The following is a 26,997-nucleotide window of genomic DNA, read 5'->3' on the forward strand; positions in this document are numbered from 1 at the left end:
GAGAGAGAGAGAGAGAGAGAGAGAGAGAGCAGAGAGAGTAGAGAGAGGAGACAGAGAGACAACAGAGACAGAGAGAGAGAGAGAGAATAGAAATAGAGAGAGTAGAGTATATGATAGAGATAGAGACATATACATAGACAGATGTTAGAGATGATATATACTAGATATATATATGAGAGAATAGAAGAGGAGAGGAAGTATTTTTCCTTCCTTGTCACTTGGAGGATCTCACACTTCACCTCTTCTACCGAGTGATAAACATGACCTAAATACAAAAGGTAAGTACTTTAAAATGCATATTCTAAGATGCTCAACAACAGTCCTTGCGTGTTGGTTACATTTTTGTGTAGAAACAAGGAAGTAGACTTAAACTGCTCTACGCTGCTCTGCTCTACTAAAGAAAATGCCATAAACAAGTCATAAGCGTGGCTTGAAAGGAAGGGATGTTGTAAAGCTTGTAAAATGTTCTTAAGTGTAGCAAGAAGGCACGTTCTTCAAAGAATAACAACCTGGACATACCCTATCCAGAGCAGATATTTTGTGCTGAACGTCTTTGATACATCCACATGTAGGAGACAGTTTAAAACCGCTTCAGCTTCACATAGTCATGATGACGAAATAAGGTCAGATGAATTATGAGATATTTCTTTCTTCAGTAAGATGCTGAGTCCAAAGAGTCAGAAGAACGTCAGTGAAGAGGACAGCTCTGGATCTGATGCAGGGTCAGAGGTCGGCCCTGAACCTGAGACTGACCGCTTTGGCTTCATTCTGACTAATGGATCCACAGCTGGGTGAGCACTTCCACATTTGTGCTGTATACTAGTTCTCTATTTTAATTCTCAGGAATACTTGTTGTACATTCAAAACAAGTTTTTCCCCTGGATGCTGAGAAACTATCCCTTAAGTGTATCGCAGGTTACTTAGTTTAAGAGGTCGTGGGATGTATGCTGAAGAGATTTTCACAAACTAAGTCATCTTCTTAAGCAAGACCACATATCTCTATTGAGAGCAAGCATCTGACAACCAGCATTTTAATCCAATGCTTTTATACGACAGAAGTGGCTCTGCATCTTATGCCCCTTTCACACCAGCGCTTTTTCAGCTCCGGCTCGGAGCTGGAGCCTGAAAAGCGCCGGTTTTTCCTGTTCACACCGCAGCGGCGCCGGCTCTTAGCTCCGGAATCGGGTTCACTTCCAGCTCTAACAAATTGTCGGTCTAGAGGCAAGAGCTTCGGAGCTAAGAGGTGGCGTCGCTTACGTCTCTCTTACGTCGAGGCGTGCATGAAACTAAACCCTCCTCCCCTGAACATTAGGGGTGGGCGATACCACAAAATCTGGATTCGATCCGATACCAAGTATTTCAGGGCCAGTATCGCCGATATCGATACCGATACTTTTTTTAATGAAAAGCGTCTTATGTACTTTCATATAGGGGAGAGCTGCATGACATGATTTTTGAGCTGAAATCATCATAAATAGACTAAATCTGAATTCATTTTCATGAATAAAGACAGGACAGTTTTTATAGACAAATACACGTTTTACTTTTGCAAATTTAAAGTGCAAACATGAAAAATAACAATACAAAGTGGCCAAAGTAGCGAACTGTCTTCTTGCACACATCACAGTTCGCTAAGTTTTAATGGCCAGTTGTGAAATTGCTCCACACAACGCTGCTCTTTCTCTCAGCCATCATGCGCGTGTGTGTGTTGCACTCGCGAGTCGCTGGCTGCTGCTGTCCTGCCCTGCTGGCTGCTGTCAGTCAGCTTGATAATCGGCGTTCAGGCAGGGAGCCTCGAGGAGAAGAGGACAGCAGTGGAGAGAGAAGAAAAGAGCATATACTTGTGTTCGTCTGCACATAGTTTTTTGAAGAAATTGACGAGTAGAGGAGACGAGAAAAAAAGGTATAACAGTATCGATCCTATTGGCTCTAGTATCGATATTTTGAAACGTAACGTAATATCGGAGGTATCGATATTTTGGGATCGATCCGCCCACCCCTACTGAACATGGGTCGACTGTCATGCCTGCCTACAAGCAGTAGTGCTTATAAACACACTTTATAAAGTCAGGCAACACTAACCAGGCTTCGTGTGATTCTGTTTATTTGTACCTTACTTTGACCATCCGTTCACTGTTATTGATCATTGTGGAGAGAGGCAGACGTTTTGTTTTGTATTATAGCAGCTATCGGATGGAATCAATACATGGGCTGCACAGGTTGTCGTGTCCGACTATCACAAGTAGAATCATTATCAAAATACGCCGGTAAAATGTGCCTGTAGAAAACGGTTTATGCCACAATAGGATAGCAATAGCAAGTAGTCAGTTTAGCTTCGGTTGCTATGCTAACATCACCCATTTTATACCAGAGAAACTTTCATAACAGCGTTGTGATACCAAACAGCGTCAATTCAGACTGACACACATTCACTTAGGCTAAGGGGAACTGGGGATATGTATCAGCTGCTTGTGTGAGTCGGACAGTGAATACTTTAGAGCGGCCGCAGCAGTGTGAGCTAACCAGGAGCTAACGGAGGAGAATAAACTCCCGTGGAAGAGCAGCCAACACTGCAGCGGTCGGTAAATGCTGCAGAAACACATTAATAAACAATGAACCACGGCACAAGGTTGGAGAAGTCGTTATTCAATTTAATCTGGCTTCGTGTGATTAAAAGCAACACGATCATCGACCCGACGCAGTTCCCCGTTGTTGTGAGCGCCGTAATGGCGTTGGGGAGCAAATCAGCGATGTAAACGATGACGTCATGACGCAGCAGCGGCAGCACCAGTCGGGTGCTGGGCGGTGTGAACAGAGCGGGAGCAGAAAAGGGAAACCGGAGCTGAACCAGAAAAGCTCTAGCTCGGAGCTAGAAAGGGAAAAGCGCTGGTGTGAAAGCCGCATAAAGACACATCCAACTGGGCTAATAAAATAGTGCTCCAATAAGTTAAATGTTCAAATTCAAGCACTATACAACAAGAAAGGGAGATCATTAGTTTATAATAAAAAAAGACCTGCTAGATATTGGCTATATTAGAAAGTTAAATGTCCTCATCAAGTCTAATATTTAAATGGGACTGTTCCAATCTTATTATTCCACTATTTTTCTGGTGCATTATGGCTTAAGGGAGCACCACCAAATATCTGTATGCAGACTTTGGAATCAGTTGAAGCAGCTATGAGAATCTAACAAGCTTTAAAATCAAGGTAAACATTTGAAATGACATTTGATTTTTAGTTGTGGACAGTTTGTTATAAGTAGGGTACATCAAAAATGTTCTGCTAATACATTTGTATACAGAAATGAACATTTGAACTTTAGAGCATAAATGAGGGACAGCCACATGAAAGGTGCAGCCAGTGCATAAAACCTAAATGTACATATTTAGTGGTCATTTTTACATGCTCATCTACAAAAATATTACTCTTTTTGCAGGAGCATGTTAGACTTTAATTGGTGAGGAAAAGGATTCATTTTGATGCCTGACTTTAAAAACCAGCTGTCAGCCACTTTGACATGCAGGAAGTCCTAATCTCCAGTTGTCAGAGTTAAACACAATTGAACATCAGAAAGGTAGAACAAGACCTAATCTTACTTACAGGGGTGCTGCAATAATGCTGATAATTATAATTCTGTATAAAGGTGTAAAATCCACGTATGAAAGAGTTCATACCATAAAAGGTGAACATGAAGTATAGTGAAAACATTTTTATATTTCAGATTCATTTAATTAAGAATACATTGACTACATATTTACATCACATCAACAATGAAACATCACATCTTGGCAGTGGACCAGATGAAGAATGTAGCTTCAGGATCAGTAAAGCTGAACAAACTGTTACCTGCCGACTTGACGCTTTCCCCATTCATAACATCCTGACCTGTTGCCATGGAGACATCACACTGCTACCGTGTGGTTTTCCTGTTTCCTGTCTTGTTTTTTGGTGCACAGTCTCTCTATAATGACAACACAAAAAGGTGCATGCAGTAGCAGCTCTGCACTCTGACTTAAAGGCCTGCAGTTTAAGGAGAGCCTTAGTGCTGTCCAGTCACTGAATGAGACACATACAAGGCTCTAGTTCTTATGGTGAATAGTAAGTGTTTGGAAATATTTTCCAAAGTTGCAAACAAACTTCTGCACACTGCAATTTTTTTATTAAAAAGTATTTATTATGAGGGTTTATATTTATGTATTGATGCACATCTGTTATGTGCCATGTGAATGTTTCCATACAGGTTACTTTACAAATGTAAGCTGCCGTTTTTGGGCATGCACCTTAATCAAAATGCTGTTTAGCCTTTGGGACTTTAAGCATTCATCTGATAAGACATCACGTATTCTTTCTGAGCACTTAGGAGCACATTAAGGATTGTTAATATTTACTGGCTTGATGTATGATGCTGGTGACTGTTATTAAAGTAAACTAATGTTTGGTATGTATGCGTTCTTATTGCATGTGGTGAATGTAATGTGTGTTTGCGTCAGACAGCCGAAGACTGACAAAGACATTGGTGTCCTACGGGAGTCACGAGGGAGGCAAAGAGGAGGCAAATCCTACTCTGATTGAGCTGGTGTCTTATTTATCTTTTCTTTAGTTTTCTAGCCCCTCATGCTATAATCATGTGTATTTTCTCCATTCCTGTTCATGTGTCTTCTCGCAATTATCACTGGCCCCGTGTATCTCCTAATCGATATAACCGGCCTGCTCTCGTCTATCCCACATGCTCCACTGAGATCCAACATCTAGTTTCAGGTGGCCTGTGGAATTGCCAGTCAGCTGTTCCTAAGGCTGACTTCATCTCTGGCTACGCCTCCCTGCAGTCTCTGGATTTCCTTGCTCTCATTGAGACCTGGATTACTCCATCCAACACATCCACCCCAGCAGCTCTCTCCACTGCATATTCCTTCTCCCATACACCCAGACCAACTGGCAGAGGAGGTGGCACTGGTCTCCTGCTCTCTCCCAAATGGAGCTTTTCCCTCTTCAAGCTACCTAACTTCACTCCTTCCACCTTTGAATTCCATGCCGTCACAGTAACCCATCCTATACAGTTAACCATTGTTGTTCTCTACCGTCCACCAGGCGCCTTGGGGGACTTCTTGGAGGAATTAGATAATCTCCTCTCACACATCCCTGAAACTGGCCCTCCCGCTGTACTTCTCGGCGACTTCAACCTCCAGACAGGGAAGATAGACGAACTAACATCCCTGTTAACCGCCTTTGCTTTCTCACTGTCTCCGTCCCCACCGACTCATAAAGCTGGCAATGTCCTTGATCTCATATTCTCAAGGAACTGCGCTACTTCTAACCTCTCTGTAAACCCGCTCCACACATCCGATCACTTCTTCATTTCATTCTCTCTACCCCTTTCCAAACATAACAAACTAATCGCTTCTCATCCTGCACTTGTCCGCCGTAACCTTCGTTCCCTCTCCCCCTCTACCTTTGCCTCGTCGGTGCTCTCAGCCCTCCGTTCCTCTGACTCGTTCCAACTCCTGCCTTCAAACTCTGCTGCAGAAACTCTCCTCTCTACTCTCTCATCCACTCTGGACTCTCTCTGTCCTCTCACATCTCGGCAGGCTCGTCAGTCCCCTCCTGCTCCCTGGCTAAATGATGCACTGCGTGCTAATAGAACCGTCCTTAGGGCAGCAGAGCGGAAACGGTGGAAATCCAAACACCGTGACAACCTCCTAACCTATCAGGCTCTCCTCTCCTCTTTCTCTGCTTCGATCTCTCAGGCAAAAAGCACTTTCTTTCAAGATGAGATCCAATCTTCCTATTCCAATCCTAAAAAACTATTTTCCATCTTCTCCACCCTCTTAGACCCTCCAAAAGCCCCTCCCCCCTCCTCACTTCTGTCAAGCGACTTTGTTACCCACTTTGAAAAAAAGGTTGATGATATTCGCTCTTCTTTTTCTGACTCACCTTTACTCACCGCTGGGTCACCAGACCCTCCTTCCACCAACACACTAACCTCCTTTTCCCCTCTCTCTCCAAGTGAGGTTCTTACCCTCATTACCTCTGCCCGCCCTACCACCTGTCCTCTGGACCCTATCCCTTCAAACCTCCTTCAGACTATCGCTCCTGATATTCTACCGTTTCTCACCCATTTCATCAACACTTCTCTAACTTCTGGTCACTTTCCAAACAGTCTCAAGGAGGCAAGAGTAAACCCTCTCCTAAAGAAACCTACTCTCAACCCGTCTGATGTTATAAACTACAGGCCTGTCTCTCTCCTCCCGTTCCTGTCTAAATCACTTGAACGCGCTGTCTTTAAACAACTCTCCTGTTATCTCCATCAGAATAACCTTCTGGATCCGCACCAGTCTGGTTTCAAGGCAGGTCACTCCACAGAAACTGCTCTCATTGCTGTCACGGAGAAACTGCACACTGCCAAAACTGCATCCCTCTCCTCTGTCATCATCCTGTTGGACCTGTCTGCTGTATTCAACACGGTGAATTATCAGATCCTCCTTCGCACTCTCCAAAAACTTGGAGTTTCAGGCTCTGCACTTTCCCTCCTCACCTCATATCTGAAAGACCGTACCTACAGGGTGACTTGGAGAGGCTCTGAGTCCCACCCTTGTCAATTAACTACAGGGGTCCCTCAGGGCTCTGTTCTTGGTCCCCTTCTCTTCTCCCTGTACACAAACTCACTTGGATCAGTCATTAGCCCGCATGGTTTTTCATACCACTGCTACGCTGACGACACCCAATTAATTCTGTCCTTTCCCCGCTCAGAGACCCAGGTCGTCGCACGCATCTCTGCTTGTCTAGCTGACATCTCTCAGTGGATGTCTGCTCATCACCTCAAGCTCAACCTTGACAAGACTGAGCTGCTCTTCCTTCCGGGAAAAGATTGTCCCACTCTTGACCTAACAATCAACATCGGCACCTCAGTTGTTTTCCCGACTCAGACTGCAAGGAATCTGGGTGTGACCCTAGATAACAACCTGTCCTTCACTGCAAACATAGCTGCCACAACCCGTTGCTGCAGATACACGCTTTACAACATCAGGAAGATACGTCCCCAGCTGACACAGAAAGCGACGCAGGTTCTGGTCCAGGCTCTCGTCATCTCACGCCTAGACTACTGCAACTCCCTCCTGGCTGGTCTACCTGCATGTGCCATCCGACCTCTGCAGCTCATCCAGAATACAGTGGCTCGTCTGGTGTTCAACCTTCCTAAATTTTCCCACACCACTCCGCTCCTCCGCTCCCTTCACTGGCTTCCGGTAACTGCTAGAATCCACTTCAAGACACTGGTACTTGCTTACCATGCTGCGAATGGATCTGGCCCTTCGTACATCCAGGACATGGTTAAACCGTACACCCCAGCGCGTGCACTACGCTCTGCATCCGCCAAACGACTCGCTGCGCCCTCGCTGCGAGGGGGACCCAAGTTCCCATCGGCAAAAACACGTGGGTTTGCTATCCTGGCTCCAAGATGGTGGAATGAGCTCCCCATTGACATCAGGACAGCAGATAGCTTGCACATCTTCCGGCGCAGACTGAAAACTCATCTCTTTCAACTCCACTTCGAGCGATAGAACTATTAACAAAGCACTTATATACTAATAAAGGACTGGCTTATCTAAAGCCAGTTGAGTAGCACTTGAAATGTTTTGGCTCTATGAAACCTGATGTACTTATATGATTCTGTTTTCTTCAAGGTTGTGTCTTCCTGGTCGAATGTACTTATTGTAAGTCGCTTTGGATAAAAGCGTCAGCTAAATGCAATGTAATGTAATGTAATGTTTGGTTGCAGAGCCACTCCCTATTTAAAATAGCTTCTTATTGTCACAAACCGTTTGCATGATGAAGGGCTATTTTTGAAACATCACAGCTAAATCTATCTGTGAAAATAAGACAGTGTGCAAAACAATGCCCTTGTCTTATTAAATAGATGTTTGAAGTATTGTTCCTTCCTGATGTTGAAAACACTTACTGGGTGTGTTATTTTATACACTGTTTTGTGTCAGGACTGTGGGCCCACCCCCTGAGTTGGTCCGGCAGAGGGAGACCAAGTGGATAAATATCATCAGCCAATGGGATCGCATCTTGTTGAAGAAGACCAGTAAGGTGCGTCCTTTCTAAGAGCCATTGTTCATGTTAGTAGTCACACCAGTCCTTTTCCTGCTAAGATTGAAAATGTGTTGCACATTTACCCTGATCAAAAATGATTGTAGTAATTGTTTTTTGCTGTTCCTGTGTGTGTTACCACCGTCCCTGCAGGTCAAAGTGCAGTGTCAGAAAGGCATCCCAGCCTCACTCAGAGCTAAGTGCTGGCCTCTGCTGTGTGGAGCCACTGACAAGATGAAACAAACCGAAAACCTCTACCAGGCAAGAACATTAAACACTCTCACAAGGGTTAATGAGTTTGCCATTTGAAGTGGAAACATATGTTTGAATTAAACCCTCCATGTCTCTGTGGCAGACCCTGGACTCGCAGCCGGCTCTGCAGAGCTGGGTGGATGTGATCGAGAGAGACCTGGACCGACAGTTCCCTTTCCATGAAATGTTCCTCTCCAAGGATGGACACGGGTAAGAAACATTCCCACTTCTAATTGTTTCTGTTGAAAAGCATTTAGCTTCTGAAAATTCAGATTTTTCAATCAGCCTTAGCTGTTACCACTTCATATTTAAAGTCCTTCCTTGTTGGTATTTCTGTTGCACAAAGTTAAGAAATTAGGTAGTGATGTTGACCTGTCTACATGTTTACTTTGTCAATTTATCTAAACAACATAATGATGAGATTAACATTTTGTTTACCGGTGATTGTTTGTGTGGCTGATTGCTGTGGTGTGTTTGTGTGCAGGCAGCGTGGTTTGTTCCGGGTGTTGAAAGCCTACACTCAGCACAAACCAGAGGAGGGTTACTGCCAGGCTCAGGGGCCTGTGGCTGCGGTGCTGCTGATGAACATGCCTGCTGAGGTAACAGTCAATAACACACACAGTATACCCTTATGTCCAAAGAAGTTGTAGTCTGTACTTAAGTTTGATCGTTTTAACATACTAGCTTTTTAGCATTCTGTCCCACAAAGAGATGCTTGACAAATTGATGTATACTTTATTAAAGATATATAAGTATTGTCCTAACTATGTAGGGGCTATTGTGGCATCTGATGTTGACTTATTATGATTTTATATTCCATTTCTTCTGATGTGACCCCTGCAGGAGGCCTTCTGGTGTCTGGTGCAGATCAGTGATCAGTACCTGCCTGGATACTACAGCCCTCTGCTGGTGAGGTCCTGCACACATGCACACAGTACATAATGTCCCTGGCACTGCCCTTATGTATGTCACACACACAACATATTACTCTACTGTAACGTTCTGTAGATAGTTTTTCAAGAAAACTTCCACTTATCATGAAATGACTAACAGGTATTACTCAGATCTGTATTCCTGAACGGTCTAAACATGTGCACCTTTGTAGGAGGGAGTCCTGTTTGATGCGGCCATGCTGACCTGGGTGTTGAAGAGGACGTGTCCAGCTGCTCACAAACACCTGCAGCACCACGGGGTGGAGCCCCTCATGTTCGCCACGGACTGGCTGATGTGTCTCTTTACACGTCACCTGCCCTTCAACACACTGCTCCGAGTCTGGGACCTTTTCTTCTGCCATGGTACGTCCTCCATATAGGCTGCTATGGGTCAAAACAACTCAAATGATGTCCTGAAAGTAAGGCAATGTTAACAAAATAGTAATATCTTAGACACAATAATCATCATATTATATTTGATGGTACATTTCAATGTGTCTCAATTGTTTTTCAATGAAGGATCTCCAACAAGATTAGCGACTGGTACCATCAAACGTTTGTCTCCTCAGATAATTGGACAGAGCCTGTTTTTTTATTTTTCTGTTGTCTTAGTTATGTAAAAAAACAACACAAAATAAATGTCATCCTAAAGATATTAAACATGTATTAATATTGACCTCATCTCAACATAGAATATCCATAAAACAATGCAACTGACACTAATGCAATTAGCTGCAAGTAACACTTCACACATCAAGACATGTGAAATGTGTGTGATTTAAAGAGTGATATGTGAAATGATCCTACCTATTTATGGTATCCTTACAATTAATTTATTATTTATTTTTGGATTTGTCATCTGTTATGTAGTTAATCTATGTACCTAGATGTGTTTATTTGGTTATGTATGCTTTGTGAATATTTTCTTAAAATGCAAATTAAATTAAATTAAAAAAAGATATGTAAAATGATAAAGTGTGCAGTAAATATTTACAGCATATGTTGTGATAAACTCCTCCCTCTCCTCTCTTCTGAGCAGGGGTGCGGGTGCTGCTCCAGGTGGCGGTGGTCCTGGTGCGGCGGGTGCTGGGCCGGGCCGAGCAGAGGAAGCAGTGCCCGGGTCAGATGGAGACCCTGGAGAGGCTGAGGGGCGTCAGGGAGGAGGTCCAGGAGGAAGATGATCCTTTCATTGCAGAGGTAAGTCACCTGATTTCATCCCAACTAAACACCTGTGAAGAATGTTGGTGTTAGAAAGTATTAATATCCGCACAAAATGACGCAATATCTTATCGAACATTTCGAAAATAAACATAAAAGTGAGACCGGTGTTTTCTTTACTTCCTCAGGTGTGCTCGGTGCAGCTCTCAGCAAGAGATCTGGAGAAGCAGACGGAGAAGGAGTTGAAAAAGTGGAGGACTGACAGACCCTCATCCACTTTTGACCCCAGAGGTCGCTGCCAGGGATACAGGATGGCGTGGGCGATTGGGCGACAGAACGAGGAAGAGCGGGACATGAAAGAGAGAGCGAAAGGAAACCTGTCCGTCCCTCTTGCTCGCTCTGCCTCCACTCTCTCGCTCTCTCCCGCCCTCCTTAGCAAGAGGTGGGGTAGAGGGGCAAAGACGACCACACGTGAATGGGAAAGTGGGGGCAAAGTTGTGAGGCATCTCTCAATGGGAGCAAAGGAGGACTGCAGGAGCTGGGCTGAGCTCAATTTCAAAAAGGTGCAGGGCGTACAGGAAGAGGAGGACACTGTGTTAGAGGAACCAAACAAACTGACGGGAAGTACTGAACAGAAAAAACTCCCAGAAGAGCCTGAAAAGATAGAGCATGTAGAAGAAACAGTCATAAAAGAACAAGTGGAAATCACTGAAAAGGAGGAAACACAAATCAAAGAGACAGAGGAGAGCGAAATGTTTTCTGAACAGACGGAAGAAACAACAGTGGAAACAGATCAAACCAAAGATCAGACTGTTGAAAATATTCTTCATCCAGCTGAACAGAAACAGGGAGAGGAGCTGGACTCTGACAGCCAATCACAAGTCCTGGAGCAGCAGAGTCATGAAAGCAAGCAGCTGGAAATTGAGGTGATGGAAACAAATGACGAGACAGAAAAACCAGTGGAAGAAATCGAACATGCAGAGGAAAATCTGACTGAGATACAGAAAGATGCTGATGAAGATACAATCACAGAGGAAGAGACGCAAGGAAGTCTGTACCCAGGTGAGGAACAGATGATTCAGGCTGACGTGAAACCACAGGAGAGCACAGAATCTGAGCGCCAGATGCAGGAGGACACAGAGATAAAGAGTGAAGATGAAGCTTCAACAGAAGAGACAGTGACACAACAACAAGAAGTGATCACAGAGACAGACATCAGCTCACAGGGAGATGCACCTGAAGGGAAATACCACAGCACCGAGACATTAGCAGAGACACACAATCAAGAAGAGTCCCACACCCAAACAGAGACACACACTGAAGAACAGGCGCAGAGTCAAGAGGGAAATGCAGCCACACAGGAATTAGAGGCTGAAAAGGTACAAAAAGATTCGGTACATCACATAGATTCAAAGACTGAGGAAGAAACAGTAATATCATGTTCCCCTGAATGCATGCAACCAACAGAAGCTGAAACAGACACTGAGGAAGAAATAGCAGGTACAAACGAAATAGTGATGGAGTCAAGTGAAGGATTGGAGAAAGAGTGTGATGCAGAATGTACACAAGAGGAAGAGGAAAGCTGTTTGATGGCAAACTCAGAGGCGCAGGTTGACAATGATCTGACACAAGCAGGAGAAACACAAACAGAGACTACTGACTCTAAAGAACCTTTTGAGGCTGAGGCTCTCACCGTTGAGCCTGATTGGAAGTTGAATCCAGAAGAAACGAGTCCCTCAGAGGAACCTGCACCTGAACAGCCAGAGATCCAGGTCGCTATGGGCGCTGTGGAGGAGGAAGGAAGTCCAGAATCTGTCCATGAACACACTGTAGGAGAGGACGACGTCTTCCTTTCTACTGAACCTATAGACTCTTCTAATATCAAGAGCATCTCACAAGTCCGCGATTCTCACCTCGTGAAAGAGCAGACTGAGCCGGGTAATAGTGGCGGGACAGAAGTCTCGGGGAATCGCAGCAGCAGGTCTTCTGGGGATTTGTGCGTCCGCAAGGCGTCGAGCTCTCGAGGTTCCAGGTTAGCCCGAAGGCTCTCTGAAGACCTCTTCATCATGCCAGAGAAAACAAGCCAATCAAAGCGTACTCCTCGTCAACCAGAAGCAAAAGACAGTGCTGCAAACACAACCCAAAATACTCTGTCTGCAGTGACTGAGAGGGCAGTGGTACAGCCGCTGCCCGACCCCCCTAAACGCTTTGGTCTCTTCCGCAGACTGAGAGGAGAGCAGTCAAAAAAGGCACCCAAACTGCAAGTCCCCAAAATCTTGATCCAGGACTTCAGTGATGGAGCAGGGCTGGAGACACCTGTAGAGGAAGAAGAGGGGGATCAACTGAGCTCCAGGGAGAGGAGGAGGCGGCGGAGGGAGCAAGAGAGAAGGGAGAAAGACGAGGAGAGGTCGAGGAAGAAGAGAGAGAAGGAGCTGGCGAAGGAGAGAGAGCGAGAGAAGAGGAAACCGCAGACGAGGGGGAAAGGTTTCCAGGTGCAAAGAGAGAAAGAGAGTAGTGAGGTGACGCAACCTGCAAACACTGGATCACAGACTCATAGACATTCTGTTTCTTACGCTGAGTCTTACTTCTGACAAGACAAGACAAGTCCTAACTGGATCTGGGGGCAAGATTTCAGACCTTCAGGAACCCTCTTTCTTTTGTGCAGATCTTTCTTCTACTTGAACCTTTTGACATGTAAATAAATAATGTAAACATAGTTCAAAAATATGATTATTTTATTTAGAGGAGCTCTTTGTTGCACTTTGATCACAAATAAAACAGACATTGAATGAAAAAAACCAAACTGAGAAGTGCTTCATGTTCATTGTCACATAATCCTCTAATTTGAAGTCCACCATTAACGTTATAGTTTGTTAGTCTTTGCATATTTTTGCACAAAAGAAATCCAAGTAGAAAATAGCAAATAAAGGTTCATGGTTTCCATTTTGTTTCAAGCGCTGCAGGTGGTTTGTGGGTTAAATTAAAAGTCCGTCTCTTTCCTCTTCGTCTCTTTTCCATCGGTCCAGTGTGGCTCTATAGTACGTCATCCTCACTGTCACTGGCCAACACTTCCTGACCTGTCAGCGGCTGAGTGGTCATCTCAGAGGAGGGGGGAAGAACCGAGCCGAAGAACAAGGAACAGAACTACGAGAGGAAAAAAAGTGATGAATATTATTTATAAGAGAACTGTAATGTGAGCTTCTGACAGTAAACAGGCTTTAGACAGCTTATAAGAGTAACATTTCAGCAATTTCAAAGTAGCTTAAAACATGTATTTCCAAATTATATTAGTAAAGAAAGATGTTAGGATACAAATTGTTCCAATAAATGTAATTTATCTTACAAAAAAATCCAAAAAAGTTGACAGAATACTTTTGTATCCACAGCAATCAATGTATTTGGACACTGTTTATTTCAACCACTGTTTTGATCATGATATGATAAAGTATGACGATGTTTCATGTCAAAGACTTGAAGATTTAGCTTTTCATGAGGGATTGTCCAGATAAAACATCACATAATGTTGAAGAGCAAGTATTTTTAAGGAATATATTTGAAACTCATATTCTTAACCTTAAAAAAAACATTTGAAATCAAGCCCTTTCCAAACTCTTCATGACTTTGTAAGGACCCTGCTTATACATTTATCTACCAGCCATTTGATTGTGAGCCTAATAGTTAATGTATTCATTTGAAAACCAAACTATACCTTCTTGTTTGGGGGTCCGCTTGAATCGACTGCTTCTTCTTCGTCTTCCTTCTCCTCCTCTTCCTCACTGGGAAGCCTTGTCCTGTGATTGGCTGCAGCAGTCTGTTTTAAACTTGTGGAATTAGTTAACGGGGGTGAGGGTGGACGTGAAGCTGAGGGACCTGGCATTACACTGGTATCCATGGCGATGAGGTAGGAGTCCATGTCGTCATTCATGAAGTCATCAGGAGGCGGTGGAGGTGTGCACGCTCTGAGGAGACACAATAGAGGGAAATATGCCATGAATGAGGAAGTGAGACGTACGCCTCTCCCTGGATTCATTCTGACATTCAGCACACTGAGATGTAAGGTCATAGTAGTCATGACTGAAGAGAGTATATCTTATGATCTTGTTACTGTATTGTGAAGATTAAGGTTTCACTTTTTATCCAATTGCTTCTTTAGACATGATATTAGGTAGAAAATCTAATGTTTTTATCTTGCATATAAGAAAATGGGGGTTCTACAAGTTATGTCCCTCTTACCCAGGAAGAGAAATGTATGTTGCAGAAGAGGCTTTAAATTGCCAAGTTGAAGAAACATGAAAATGCCAATCAGCCCAGTGCGAGATTTCTATATCCCAAACTAAGAGGCTGCTCCCTCGTTGACTATTTGTATACTAATTGGTAAATGTGGTCTTATTTGATAACCATTTATTGTAGGTTGAGTCATTTATTTTCATGCTGAATGACCTATTGTTAAGAAACTCATGGGCAGATCTCTGGTAAACCCAAGACCAAAACAAAACGGTATGAGTATATTACAAAACTGTGCTGCATTAATGGCAAGGGAAAAAAGTGTTAACATTCCTCTCACTCATGTCTCACACCTGCAGATTTGAGTCAGCTGACTTTGATACCAAAGTAAGGCATCTCTTGAAACAGTTGTTGTGGCATCTCTGCAGAGTAAATGCTGACAATTCCCCTCAGCCGTAAGAACCAAATGGCAACACAGTTGGATTTTTAATGAGTTCTGCCTTTGAAAATTGCAGTCAAGTAAAACGTTTTCACCATTGTTTTTTAAGCACTCATTTAGTTTCAGCATTACCGTTTAGTGTTGTTTTTACGTAGGTTGGAGTCATCAGAAAGCGTTGCCAGCACAAAATTCCCCTCCAGGACACTGTCTGTTACCGAAAGCACTACAGGGCTGACACACACAAAAAGCAATTGTAAGTACATTGGAGTTACACAAAGGATTAATGAACATATGTGTGCAAGTTTGTTTACCTGCCAGGTTCATCAAAGTACATAGAAATTGGGAGACCAGTTGACTCTGCAAACACTAACAAACCCTGGATGAAAGATGAAAAAAAACTCACTTAGAAAATCTTGATTAAAAAACATCAATGCAATAAGTTTTTATTTTAAAAGTTATTTTTTATTCCTGGCGTATCCACATAGCTAAGGAACTTATTGTAGTTTGCTTAGGATAGAAGAGTCAGCTAAATAAATTTAAGAATTGCCCTCTGCAACTTTTCCACTCTGAAAAATGAAGTAATATTCGCCCTTCTGACTAATTCTCCTATTCTGTTACTCCACCACTCCTCCATTTGTCTCACCCGTAACTCCTTTAGACAAAAGGTGACGCTGTTTTGAACTTGGACGGAAAAATGGTCAAACTCGTCTGAAGCCAGACACAGCTCCGTCAGCATGGCCTTGGACCGGTCTGGGAGGGAAACGGGCAAAAAGAGAAACATAAAGAAAGACAGGAGTTCATTGAAGCTGTGATGTTGCAGAGTTGAATGGCTCATAACAGCCAAGACCACACACTGTAATACTGCTGTTCTGCCTTTCTACCACAGGAGGGTAGAAACTGGCTTAAATATATTTGTTGCATTTAATTTATAGCAACCTTAAAGACACACTGACAGATTGGGGCTGTGGGTTAGTATATAATATCAAGCTATGTTTATTTTCTATCATTCTTGTATCATCTGAAGTGTTTTTTTACTGTAGTATTAACTGAAAACACCCATTGAAACTCGTACTCATCACTTCAAACCTACAGTACCTATGTAAGGTTACAAAGAGAAGTATAAATAAACAGTGTGTTGTGACTTTGTAAAACACAGTTGACGAGTTGTATTCAGTTATTTAAGTGCATCTGTAACCTCTGGGTGAAAATGTATTCACCTGTTTCGTCCTCCACATGGTTTTTGACCCACATGCGATCATCACTCACTGACACGGTCACTTCTTCCAGAGACGGGGGAAAGTGCACGACTGTGTCCACCAGCAGCCTGAGAGCAAGGGACGATAAAGAGTGAGCAGTGAATCAGGAACAAAAAAGAAGAAGGGAGGCAAAGAAAGGTGCTATTGGTAAGGCTGGGTCAATGTAACCGTTTTCTAATGTGGTGAGTCAACATGTGTCTTAATGCAAGTTCTTCTTTGACAGCAACATTAGTTCACTTTATTGCGATATATATAACAAGACAAGAGGAAATGTAAACATCACAAAGGGGTTTGAGGCATACGTAAACATGAAAATGTGATGTCTGTTATTTCGAATAAGAAAAAAAGGAGATTTGACAGACCTTGGATGGGATCTGAATACATTGGAGTAGCTGTCTTTATCGAACACTGCCTGTAAGCTTTCACTGTCCTGGAAAGACAGGTTATGTGTCTTCACGAGGCCTGCAGAGAAAATACCAACACAAGCACGTAGAATACTATGTGATGAATGCACGAGGTGCTGAGTAAAATATGTGTCAGTATAAATCAGATGTAATCCCTTTGGAATCGTCCACGTAGAACAATGTGAGTCACTGTATGAGGCGAGCAGGAGTGGAAGCAGATACCGTGTTTGCAGTGCAGGGTGAAGGTGAGGAGGTTCTTCTGCTCGTCCAGCTCAATGTGACACTTTTCCACGGTCTTCTCCAACGTGGCAATAGACCTGAATACGGCCTGCACACTCTGACTCACACAGATGAACATAAGAAGGGGAAACACGTATATAAACAAGGGGACAGGTTGCTTGCTTATGTTCATATGCGCAGGAATATTCCGCTATTAACCCAAATAAGCTCATATTCATAATTGTATTTTATAACAATTACTGCCATGTACAACTGGCTATACCTAATTATCAAGATGACAGGAAAGATAGTGTTGGTAGCCAAGCCCAGAAAGGAAACTCTAATTGTATAGAAGGTACAGTCTGCAATTCTTATTCTAACCACTTTTTGCCAATATCAGTGAATATGTCCTCATGGTCCCCTGGCTAAATGTTTACATGTGTGCACTGAACAAATATCTGGTGTAAAACCTGGCTGTGTGAATGGGAAACAAACAAAGCAGCAGCGAGAGGGACGGTACATCTGACACATTCTAACATTCTGAAGCAGCACTGACAGGAGGGGGGCTTTGAGCTGGCTCAGATCTGATTCGTGTAATGGGATCAGTGATTCCCAACCACAGGCAAACCTAGACCAGGACTAAACATTGACTCATCCAGGATCACTATGTCTGTGTTAATATTATGAATGTTTTTTTTTCTATGCCAATATTACTAAGCTACGCTCATCTGTAAGGGCTTTTAAGAGGTGTATGTCATACAAAAGAAGTGTGGGAATCACTGAATTGGTGACTAAAAGCATTTCATGAAAGTAAGCTCATCTCTTTCTCACACCACACCTTAATTGCCATCTTGCAGCGGAAGGCGAGCCCAATGGGGATGGTATACCTGCACAAGAAATGGGAGGTTTAAAGCTCCTTTTAACGACACTCACAAATGTGTACACACACACACACACACACACACACACACACACACACACACACACACACACACACACACACACACACACACACACACACACACACACACACACACACACACACACACACACACACACACACACACACACACACACACACACACACACACACACACACACACACACACACACACACACACACACACACACACACACACACACACACAGTCTGCACCTGCTGAAGAAGAGTGGTGCGAACAGGAAGCAAGCATATGCCGACCGAGAGGAGTTCACAGACCGCAGAGCCAGCTACAAGAGAAAAAAAAAATCATCACCAGTCATCGACGCAAACAGTGTACCAACAGGAAGCTGCATGTAATAAGGAAGTGTTGTTGTATAAGACAGTTTATCAGAGCAGCTCACCCCATCTTCCTGAGGCTCCACATAGAGCTCATCACCGATCCTGGACAGAGAGTGGATGGCTTTGGCCAGCACTGGACGGTACAAACACACACATACACAACATATATATTACTATAAACAGCAACCTAACGTCCTGTAGTAATACTCTAGCTATGGTTCAAATTGTGTGGTACCTTTGACGTTGCCTCCCGTCACGACGCAGTCCATCTCTGCAAACCAGGCTTTTCTGTTTAGTTAGCAGAGTTGGCTAAAAGTTAGCCAAAACACCATCAAGTAGTCACTTAACGAGGGTTTATTGGTTTGCACACCCAGTAGTAATCCTGGTAGTGCCGAAAACATATTCCGTTTAGTTGTAGCTTTATTTTTTACTTTCAGCCGCGGTTTGACAATCCTGCACAGATCTGTGGTTGTTTACGCCGCCATTACCCGCTTCCTGACGGTTGACCAATCAGAGAGGCTGAAACTCAAAGGAGCGTGGTTGACTTAGCGCATGCGCAATGTGCTTCTAAGTTGATCATAAATAATAATTGAATTGAATTAATAATAATAATAATAATAATAATAGTAGTAAGGCATCATTCTTAGGTAGGCCAACTTGTACCTGACTAAATCATTTTTACATTACATTACAGACATTTATCTGACATATTTAGTTATATGTAGAGGTTACTTTGCAGAACAATAATATTATTATAACAAAATAAAACATTAACAATATTGTTTGTATTTTACTTACACCTGAAATGTAAATATAGTATAATAATAATAAGAGTAAGAAATACATTAAATGATTTAGTCAGGTACAAGTAGATCTAACTAAAAAAGGATCCTTTAATATTATTATTATTATGCATATCTGTTCTTTCGTAATATAATCAATAATTATTTAAATGGAAAATGTACTAATGGAAAAACAAAACAACACAACTCAGAGTATCTAATATGGGATTCCACTCAAACTATCATACTTTGTTCCTACAATGAAAGTACAGGCCTGCTTTTTATATTTTAGGTTCACAGAAAAGTCAATACAGTTTGTTTCAAAAGGGAAAGTCCAAAGGTCAAGCTTACATTTTCTTATTTCTTTCATTCTGAAGACACATAAATAGCAGCAGCTCACTAAAAATACCCTGTAATTACGACTCAAGGGTCATGGTGGGAAGAAAGCGGGAGTGTGCACATGTGTGGAGCTAGAGATCCAGGAAGGGAAATGGGAAGGAAGGAAGGGCAAACAGAAAGATGGGCAGAGACAGAGAGAGGGAGAGTCACTGTCAATGCGTAATTATCTCACCTCACTGGTCTTTCTCGTTTGTCTGCTTCAGTGTGTGAGGAACGCTGCTCTGCTCCGTATCTCCTCCCATCCCAGTTGATATGGCTGTTGCTGAAGAGGTGTGACTAAAACAACGTTTGTGTAGTGAAACCACGGACGTTTGGAGAAAGAGACTTTTAAAAGACACCAGAGGACGAAAGTCAGGAATAGTTTTGAGTCTGGTTCAGCTTTTTGCCAAAATAACACAAAAAGAGACTGCTGCTGAAACTTTTTTTGGATTATGGAAGAGTGGATGCAGCATGACAGTGAAACGTCCATGAGGAGAAGCAGCCGCAGAGAAAACAAATTAATTTCTAACCTATCTGAGGAAGTCGAACTGTAAGGGATGGACCTATCTTGAATTTTGGACTGAGAAAGAAGATTATAAAAAAGATTGGATTATAAAAAAACAGAGAAACAACCAACACAGGAATCTCAAGAGGTGACGTGATTCACAACAGCTAACCTCTTATGTCATGGTCTGCAGTCTGTTATTGAACACATTACATAAGACTGTGGAATCCATTATTTTAGTGGACTATATTGTTGTGATAACATGCACTCGTTGTTGAGATACTTTTGGGGGATTTCTGTATTTGATGCACAGCAGTACTGTTTCTAGATGTCTCAGTCACCTAATCCCAAAGACAGTCAGGCCCTGCTGCAGTCCATGCTGCAGAAACTGAAGCTCCAGCCGGGAAAAGAGGGCCAGGCATACCTGCACACACCTGTACCCACCACAGCTGCTGCATCATGGGGGCAAGACGGAGAGAGAAGAGCCTTCAACCTCCAGAAAGTGAACAGCAGTTCTGGAAATGGCTTTCAGTTCAGTCCCAATGGTATCCCCTCAAAGGAGAGTGGGAACTCTGCTGCAGGCAGTCACTTTGGATTCAATGGTGAAATACAGAGTCCAGGTCATGGCTGTGCAGTGGACAGTGCTCTCATTTCCTTACCCTCCCAAAAAGATAACATTGATGGTGACAGTCAGCCTGCAGTTACCCCGACAGGAACAGGGCAGCTGTTTCCTGCTGGATCACTTAAGGATGCTGATATCGCTTCCTTTGAGAGGACTGACGGGCCGTGGGAGGGTAGTTTTGCAGCGACAATGCCTAGCAATAAATATGCTTTCACCAGCATGGGACAGAATCAAAACCAGGACCAGAGATTTAAACCCAAAGTTTATGTCTGGTCTTCGAAGCCAACAGATGCAGATGTTAAAAGTCAAGAGAATGAAGTGATGCATACAGGAAATGGAGGATTAGGAGATTTGGCACAAAGTAAAGATTTGCAGATTGTGCCACTAAACAGCAGCTCGAGAAGGACACCGCGATTATCGGAGAATAAAACGAGGAGATGGACTCAGAAGATCAAGGAGAAATGGGTCCGGTCGGGGAGTTTTGGCAGAAAGGGAAAAGAAGGAGTGAGAGTAGACTTGCATAGTGAGGAAGGAACTGAAGTGAGTAGAGCATTTTGATATTTTCTTATTTCTAAATTCAAATCTATGAACTAAAAAGCAAAACTGCAGCTGTTTACTTCACAGATTTCACCTCAAAGCCAGCTGCCGACAGCAGTAAATCTCATCCCTTCAAATAAGGAGGAAGAAAGGACCCTCTTTCCACTTCACAGCAGAGATCCAAGTAACCCCCCTCCCACACACACAGAAAACGAAGAATATATGAGGTAATCTACCAACAAACTGTACTTAACATCTAGAATAAATACACTGCAACCAGTACTGAAGACAGCATGACACAGGCAAACGTTTTCAAGGTCAGGTTTTATTTATTTGTCTCTGCTACGACACTAGTAAGATATGTAAGGTATTCCTGAGACGTTTCCAAACATAGAAGTTATATTAGTTTGGGGAGATATGTATTGTGTGATGTTCCAAACACACCTCTGTCACTGACAACATCTGTTATCAGCCACTTCGATCACTCTCATGATGCGATAAATCTCTTGTCTTGTTCATAACACCTCAAAAAGAAACATCATGAAACAGATAAATGTTTACATACACACAGACTTTCTCAATCTCCTTGAAAAGATGGTTCTTGACAGTGGATAAATGATGAGACCGGAGTTGTTCTGTGTTTTTCTTGCTGTTGTCGGTCTTTCAATATGTCTTTTTTCCTACCCTGTCTGTTTTGCTCCATGGTCCACCAAAGCCTTTCATTCCAACTCAAGACATATATCTTTAAAATGTAGTCACAAATGCATAGTTTATTTTTTGTGACTATTTTCAGCCGTTGATTAAAACACATGTTGTACACTATTGAGTAATTACAGCAGCTTTATGTTGGATGTTGGATTGACTCTAAACAAAGCACAGTCCCAATGTTTCTTCTAAAGAAGAAACATGTCCGGCAGTGCAACAGTGGGGCTAGATTATACAATTAAAAAAATAAGGGTTTATGACACAGAGGAAAAAAACTTTGTCAGGCTTGGGATGCAAAGATAAAACATAGTTTATTATTTTAAAAGACTCATTCATTTTGTCTGGACATTGTAGATTTTTAGGAAACATTACTTAAAACGGATTAAATAGAGCATCTGTTTGGGACTATTTTATATGGCAGAGTGGTTTGGTTTGATTATTTCATAACCTGCACATTACACACTTGTCATTGGTTGATACATTGGTGCGATTGATTAGATGGTAATTCCTGATTTGGAGTCTGAGGTAGATGCATGTGCAGGATCTAATTTACCAGATCTCTTCTCTTATTCCAGGTCGAACAGAGACTTTGAGTTTGGCCTGGGCTCCTTTAGCTTGCTGGACGAAATTGTTACGGGTCAAGAGTGGGCCAAGTTCCTAAACCCCAGCCAATCAGCAGCCTCGACCAATCAGAGACCAACAGAACTCAAAATCCTATCAAATTATCATGATAATGGTCAATCGACTCTGATTTTGAACCAACAAGGAGGAGTGAACAACCCGTGGAGCTTCCAGGGAACTGAGACATCACCAGGTTCAGATTTCAGCATGGCACAAATATCACCTGACGCTTCCCACCCAGTCAGCATGGACGTTTCAGAGGGAAAACAGGCTGCAGCACGGGAGTTCCACAGTGCACCTGATCAACTAATACCAATGGAACATGGACAAACCCGTGGACCTGCTGCGTTTTTAGAGGTTTGATATACATTATAATGCATATTTAGCTGTTTTTAATCATTTAAAAACATTTGTTTCTCAATGAAACCTGGATTAAAACATCAATAAGCTAAATTCCTAAACTTTGAAGAGTTTTACGTTCACATGTTAGTCGTTCAACCTGTGTTTTTATTTGCAGGCTGCAGATATTACAGACAACTCAGCACAGAAGATCAGAGCCTACCTCAACAGAAAGAGACAGCACCAGTCGACAGAAATAGGAAATGACAGGTTTCAAACAGAGAACAGACGTGATGGAAATCAGACGGGCAAAGGTCAGAGCAACTGTTCACTGTTTTGAGTTGAAAGAGGTTAGATGTTGTAGCTGAATTTCTGTTTTTAAGAAGTTGGAAACTCAATTATCTTCTTGCCTATCATCTCACAGAGGGAAGCCTCACAAGCAGCCACGTGATGGAGGAGACGGGAGAGTTCCAACATGATGACAACATGATGCCTTTACACACCATGAAGTCTCCTGCTCTCTCTCAGTTTACTCCTTTTGCTCCTGCGCTCCGCGGTGTTCTCAAACACTCAATATCCCAGGATTTACAGTCAACAGAAACGCTGACAAAACGGGTAAGTGAAAATAGTGATTGTGTATCACACTGCCTCCCTGTGGTGAAGAATACATGCTACATCTAAGCAGGCTTGATTATGGACTGTGGGTCCTTCTCACTTCGGTTAAATTGATTCCTTGCGTACCTCACTTGCGTCGTTTCCCTACGACTAGTCCCTCCCACCAGGGAAGCATGGAGAGAGGAAACCACGAGAAGCAGGGATATTAGTTTTAAGAGCAATGGGATGTCCTTTCCTCCGGAGCGTCACGTGAAGCTACGTCCGTTTGTGATGACGCTGCACAGCTGATCGTCTGACAGCAGCTCTGTCCCCGTTGTTTCCACACACACCCCCGCCTCTGTTAGTACACATTTACTGACACAAACATTTGTATCATCTGTTGTAGACCCAAATAAATAAAATAAAATAAGAACTCATTCTCAAAAAAGATAAACGCCATTCTTAAAATGTATAAGCGAACATTAGTTGGATTAATATTGATTAGAGTGCACAATAGAAATAAAATAATTGAGAGAAGAAAAAGAGATATGTTATCTATCAAAACCCAGTTAGATTAACATTCATTGGATTGCACACTTTGTTTGTTTGTGTGGATATGTAGAACATTAACATTTTAATAGCACTTAATGACTGACTGAATGGAAATGACAATAAATGAATGAAAAAAGCGATCATGAAAATGTTTCCAATAAATGAATAAAATTATTTTTGACCACTTAGTTGTTCAGATATATCACATATTTGTAACTAAATGAAACATGAATTGAAACAAAACACGGTATAAACTGAGGAGTGACTCCCGTGAGTTTCATGTGTTTTCTTCACTCCGCTGGGAAACTGCTCTCATGTCAAGAAGCATCAGATCAGTGCATGCACTGCATCGTCCAATCAGTGAGCGATACACAGTAAGGGGGCGGGGCGAGTGTCTGAGGATTTCATCGAAGGATGGTCTGGTGGTTCCTCGATTATAGCTCCTCCATTATCGCTCCTCGATCCTCGGTCCTCGGGCAAAAATAAGGCCACTGGGACGCTACTCAAGATGGCACAGACAAATCAACTTCCGGTGAGACCGAGACCGAGGAGCGAGGAAATGAAAAATAAGAGAAGTGAGAAGGGCCCTGTGATATAATAGTACACTCAAAATAGTCACTGTGTTGATTTAAAAATACAGCTTTTAGTGTGCTGTTCTCCCACAATGCATTGCACAAAGCAAATTGAGAATCTGCTTAGAGCTGGAAAACACCAGTAATAATAAAATAAAATAAAAGTATTTGGGATATTATGTTGTTGTCTCTTTTGTTAAGTTACAAAGAGACAAAGTTGTAGTTTGATTGCCTTTGCATGCTGATTGTATGTTGATTTATTTTATTATAACCTCAGAAAGCAGTATACTATACATTTTTACTTGACAGTCAGAAGTGTAGGTACTGTGAGTTTTCATATGTTGAAGCTGGATGAAATTGAAGAGGTCATCTTAAAGATTTTCTTTGGAAAAGCTTTGTTGATACACAACGCATATAGGACACTTCATAGACATTTTCATATCTTTGTCTGTGAAACAGCAAGTATTTATAGATGAAATGTTCTTTTACGTTGGCAACAGCTCAGTAGTACTTTCTGATTTAAAAAAAAAATCATTTTCCAAGACATTTCTTGTAAAGAACAATGTACTTTTGTAATATAAAAAGGAAATAATTCTTTTTTAAAAAAAAGAAATTATCCCTAATTAAACCCACCCACTCACTGTTTGCCTTTAGACATATTTTTTTTAATGTGTAGCTTACTTGAATTTAGACAATAACTATTGTTTATTAATTTACAATGTACCCACTTAACACCGCTGTAAATCTTCTTATATTACACATTTTTTATTAAAACTATTAGAACTAACTTTACCTTAAAAGTGAATATGAAATGTTATCCAACTACTTCTTTCTTTACACATTCATTTCGAGTTCATACTTCCTTTTCCCCTATTCTATTGATCAGAGGCGAGTCGAGGAAGACAGGCGGGTTCGTTTCTCAGAGGAGGTTGTGACCATCGAGCCCCCGGAGCCGGGCCCGGACGCTTCAGACTCCGAGGAGGATTCAGGAGCCGAGGAAGACTCTGTGACCGACCAGGAGTGTGAGGAGGAGCCGGCAGCAGCAGCAGCAGCAGCAGAGGAGGAGGCACCCGCACGACGACATGCTCTCCCTGCCTGGATACTGGCTCTGAAGAGGAACTCAGGGTGGAAGCACAGATAGGGCCTGGAAAGCTGCCAGAAGAAGGACTCAGTCTATGAAACTAAAATAATTTCTTGAGTTATCGCTGGACATTGAAAGCACCTCTGTGTGCCTACTTCTTGTCCCCCTCCCCAAACAAACAATGCTGAAAATTATGTTTGATTGTGTGATAAGAGAAGCTTCTTTCAAGGCTTTCCAACTAAACCAGAATGTTCTTTTTGTGCCTTGCACCAAGGGATATCTTGAAGTGTTGAGTTGTGTGAGGTACTTTCTAATATACAGTTAGTGTATTACCTATAGTATAAACTAAGCATTGTTCTGCTATAAAGGGGGGCAGTAGCTAAACCAAATTCAGTTCATTACACAAACTAAATAACCAATCGAGGCAACAATAGACCTGCATCTGTCATGTGTTGAAGGCAACATTATGATTTAATGTTTTTAGTCTGGTGACTTTGAAGAGAGCATAGATAATGGTTTCAGATCCACATTGGAAAGAGCTTCATGACAGCAAGGCAAAGAAGTCAATACATTTTAAATATAGCGTATTCTTAAATTGATATTAGGTTTTTTGTTGGTGGCCAATAAATGTTTGGCTGCTGCCTTCTCCAACATCAGTGATTTGCTCCTGTGCTGTAACTCCTGTTGTCTTCTCCAAACTAGGGGCAGGCTGATCATCATCTATAGTAGGTAATACACTGACTATGGATCAGTCCATATCAGTTCCATAACCACACTTGAAACAATACAAAATATCCCTGTTTACCCAGGCCCTCCTCTCTGTCTCAGACACTGTGTTACTGAAATGAATATTCTTTGAAAGCTTTTCTGAGAAATGCTGCATTGTCCTCCTCCTCTCACCGCTCCTTCAGTGTTGCACTGACCAGCACCAGACTGTCTCTGGGTAATGGCTCCCTATCCAGCCACCCAGGGTAATTAACCCCAGAGGAGGGTTAGTACAAAGTGTACTGCATGGAGATGTGTGGTTTCAATATGTTTATCAGCTCTGTTTATTATTGTGTTTATGATTATTTAATGTACAAGCGAGGAATATACATTTGAATATATTGAATATACATTGGAATATACATACATGTGGAGATTGTACAGATACAAGTATATAAACATACTGCGTTGGGCTAATGGATACACAAAAAACATACAGCAGTCTCTGCAGCAAAGGCCATGTCACTGTTAGTGTCCAGAGCATCTAAGGGAGCATCAGTCTTCTGAATAGGACCAGCTGTACCGGAAATAACTGGACATGAATAACAATAAAATGTTCTTGTTGCCTTTACCTACACAACAACACAGACAATCTAATGAGGAATATTCAGGCCTAGTCCTATAATCATTATGAATAAAATGTAAATGTCAAAAATGTGTATCATTGGTTTAAGTTTGATTGTACTATTC

At 42.3% G+C, this 26,997-nt stretch overlaps 3 protein-coding genes across 4 annotated transcripts; 2 read left to right on the forward strand and 1 right to left on the reverse strand.

Annotated features, from left to right (window-relative positions):
- The first annotated feature begins 193 nt into the window (after positions 1 to 193).
- On the forward strand, positions 194 to 13,228 carry tbc1d10c (TBC1 domain family, member 10C). Its single transcript, XM_034230902.1, has 10 exons — positions 194 to 278; positions 657 to 791; positions 7,989 to 8,088; positions 8,242 to 8,349; positions 8,444 to 8,550; positions 8,825 to 8,939; positions 9,184 to 9,249; positions 9,446 to 9,635; positions 10,312 to 10,469; positions 10,619 to 13,228. The coding sequence occupies exons 2-10, from the start codon at positions 661 to 663 to the stop codon at positions 13,019 to 13,021; spliced, it is 3,378 nt and encodes a 1,125-aa protein (XP_034086793.1). The 5' UTR covers positions 194 to 278; positions 657 to 660; the 3' UTR covers positions 13,022 to 13,228.
- Positions 13,148 to 18,753, reverse strand: rad9a (RAD9 checkpoint clamp component A). Its single transcript, XM_034230905.1, has 12 exons — positions 18,490 to 18,753; positions 18,317 to 18,387; positions 18,129 to 18,202; positions 17,811 to 17,859; positions 16,976 to 17,090; positions 16,712 to 16,811; positions 16,311 to 16,417; positions 15,737 to 15,843; positions 15,405 to 15,469; positions 15,226 to 15,324; positions 14,140 to 14,389; positions 13,148 to 13,574 (listed from the first exon to the last, which is right to left on the reverse strand). The coding sequence occupies exons 1-12, from the start codon at positions 18,521 to 18,523 to the stop codon at positions 13,464 to 13,466; spliced, it is 1,182 nt and encodes a 393-aa protein (XP_034086796.1). The 5' UTR covers positions 18,524 to 18,753; the 3' UTR covers positions 13,148 to 13,463.
- zgc:113229 (uncharacterized protein LOC550612 homolog) lies at positions 18,099 to 26,966 on the forward strand. 2 transcript variants are annotated; one of them, XM_034230903.1, is made up of 7 exons: positions 18,099 to 18,394; positions 19,639 to 21,081; positions 21,151 to 21,305; positions 22,359 to 22,761; positions 22,922 to 23,057; positions 23,168 to 23,358; positions 25,348 to 26,966. In XM_034230903.1, the coding sequence occupies exons 2-7, from the start codon at positions 20,248 to 20,250 to the stop codon at positions 25,600 to 25,602; spliced, it is 1,974 nt and encodes a 657-aa protein (XP_034086794.1). In that variant the 5' UTR covers positions 18,099 to 18,394; positions 19,639 to 20,247; the 3' UTR covers positions 25,603 to 26,966. The 2 variants fall into 2 exon arrangements, with proteins under 2 accessions (XP_034086794.1, XP_034086795.1); XM_034230904.1 differs by having other exon boundaries at positions 18,100 to 18,394; positions 21,166 to 21,305.
- The last annotated feature ends 31 nt before the right edge of the window (positions 26,967 to 26,997 follow it).

Source organism: Gymnodraco acuticeps, unplaced genomic scaffold (genome assembly GCF_902827175.1).
Source record: "Gymnodraco acuticeps unplaced genomic scaffold, fGymAcu1.1, whole genome shotgun sequence".
Lineage (NCBI taxonomy): Eukaryota > Metazoa > Chordata > Actinopteri > Perciformes > Bathydraconidae > Gymnodraco > Gymnodraco acuticeps.

Excerpts from the sequence above, each read along its gene's own strand:
- tbc1d10c (XM_034230902.1), top strand. The coding sequence starts at position 661 with ATGCTGAGTCCAAAGAGTCAGAAGAACGTCAGTGAAGAGGACAGCTCT. Across the intron at positions 8,350-8,443 it reads AAACCGAAAACCTCTACCAG|ACCCTGGACTCGCAGCCGGC; the intron begins GCAAGAACATTA and ends TCTCTGTGGCAG. Across the intron at positions 8,551-8,824 it reads CTCTCCAAGGATGGACACGG|GCAGCGTGGTTTGTTCCGGG; the intron begins GTAAGAAACATT and ends GTTTGTGTGCAG.
- rad9a (XM_034230905.1), bottom strand. The coding sequence starts at position 18,523 with ATGGACTGCGTCGTGACGGGAGGCAACGTCAAAG. Across the intron at positions 16,418-16,711 it reads GTATTCAGATCCCATCCAAG|GCTGCTGGTGGACACAGTCG; the intron begins GTCTGTCAAATC and ends CCTTGCTCTCAG. Across the intron at positions 13,575-14,139 it reads GCGGACCCCCAAACAAGAAG|TTCTGTTCCTTGTTCTTCGG; the intron begins GTATAGTTTGGT and ends TTCCTCTCGTAG.
- zgc:113229 (XM_034230903.1), top strand. The coding sequence starts at position 20,248 with ATGTCTCAGTCACCTAATCCCAAAGACAGTCAGGCCCTGCTGCAGTCC. Across the intron at positions 22,762-22,921 it reads GACCTGCTGCGTTTTTAGAG|GCTGCAGATATTACAGACAA; the intron begins GTTTGATATACA and ends TTTTATTTGCAG. Across the intron at positions 23,058-23,167 it reads TGGAAATCAGACGGGCAAAG|AGGGAAGCCTCACAAGCAGC; the intron begins GTCAGAGCAACT and ends ATCATCTCACAG.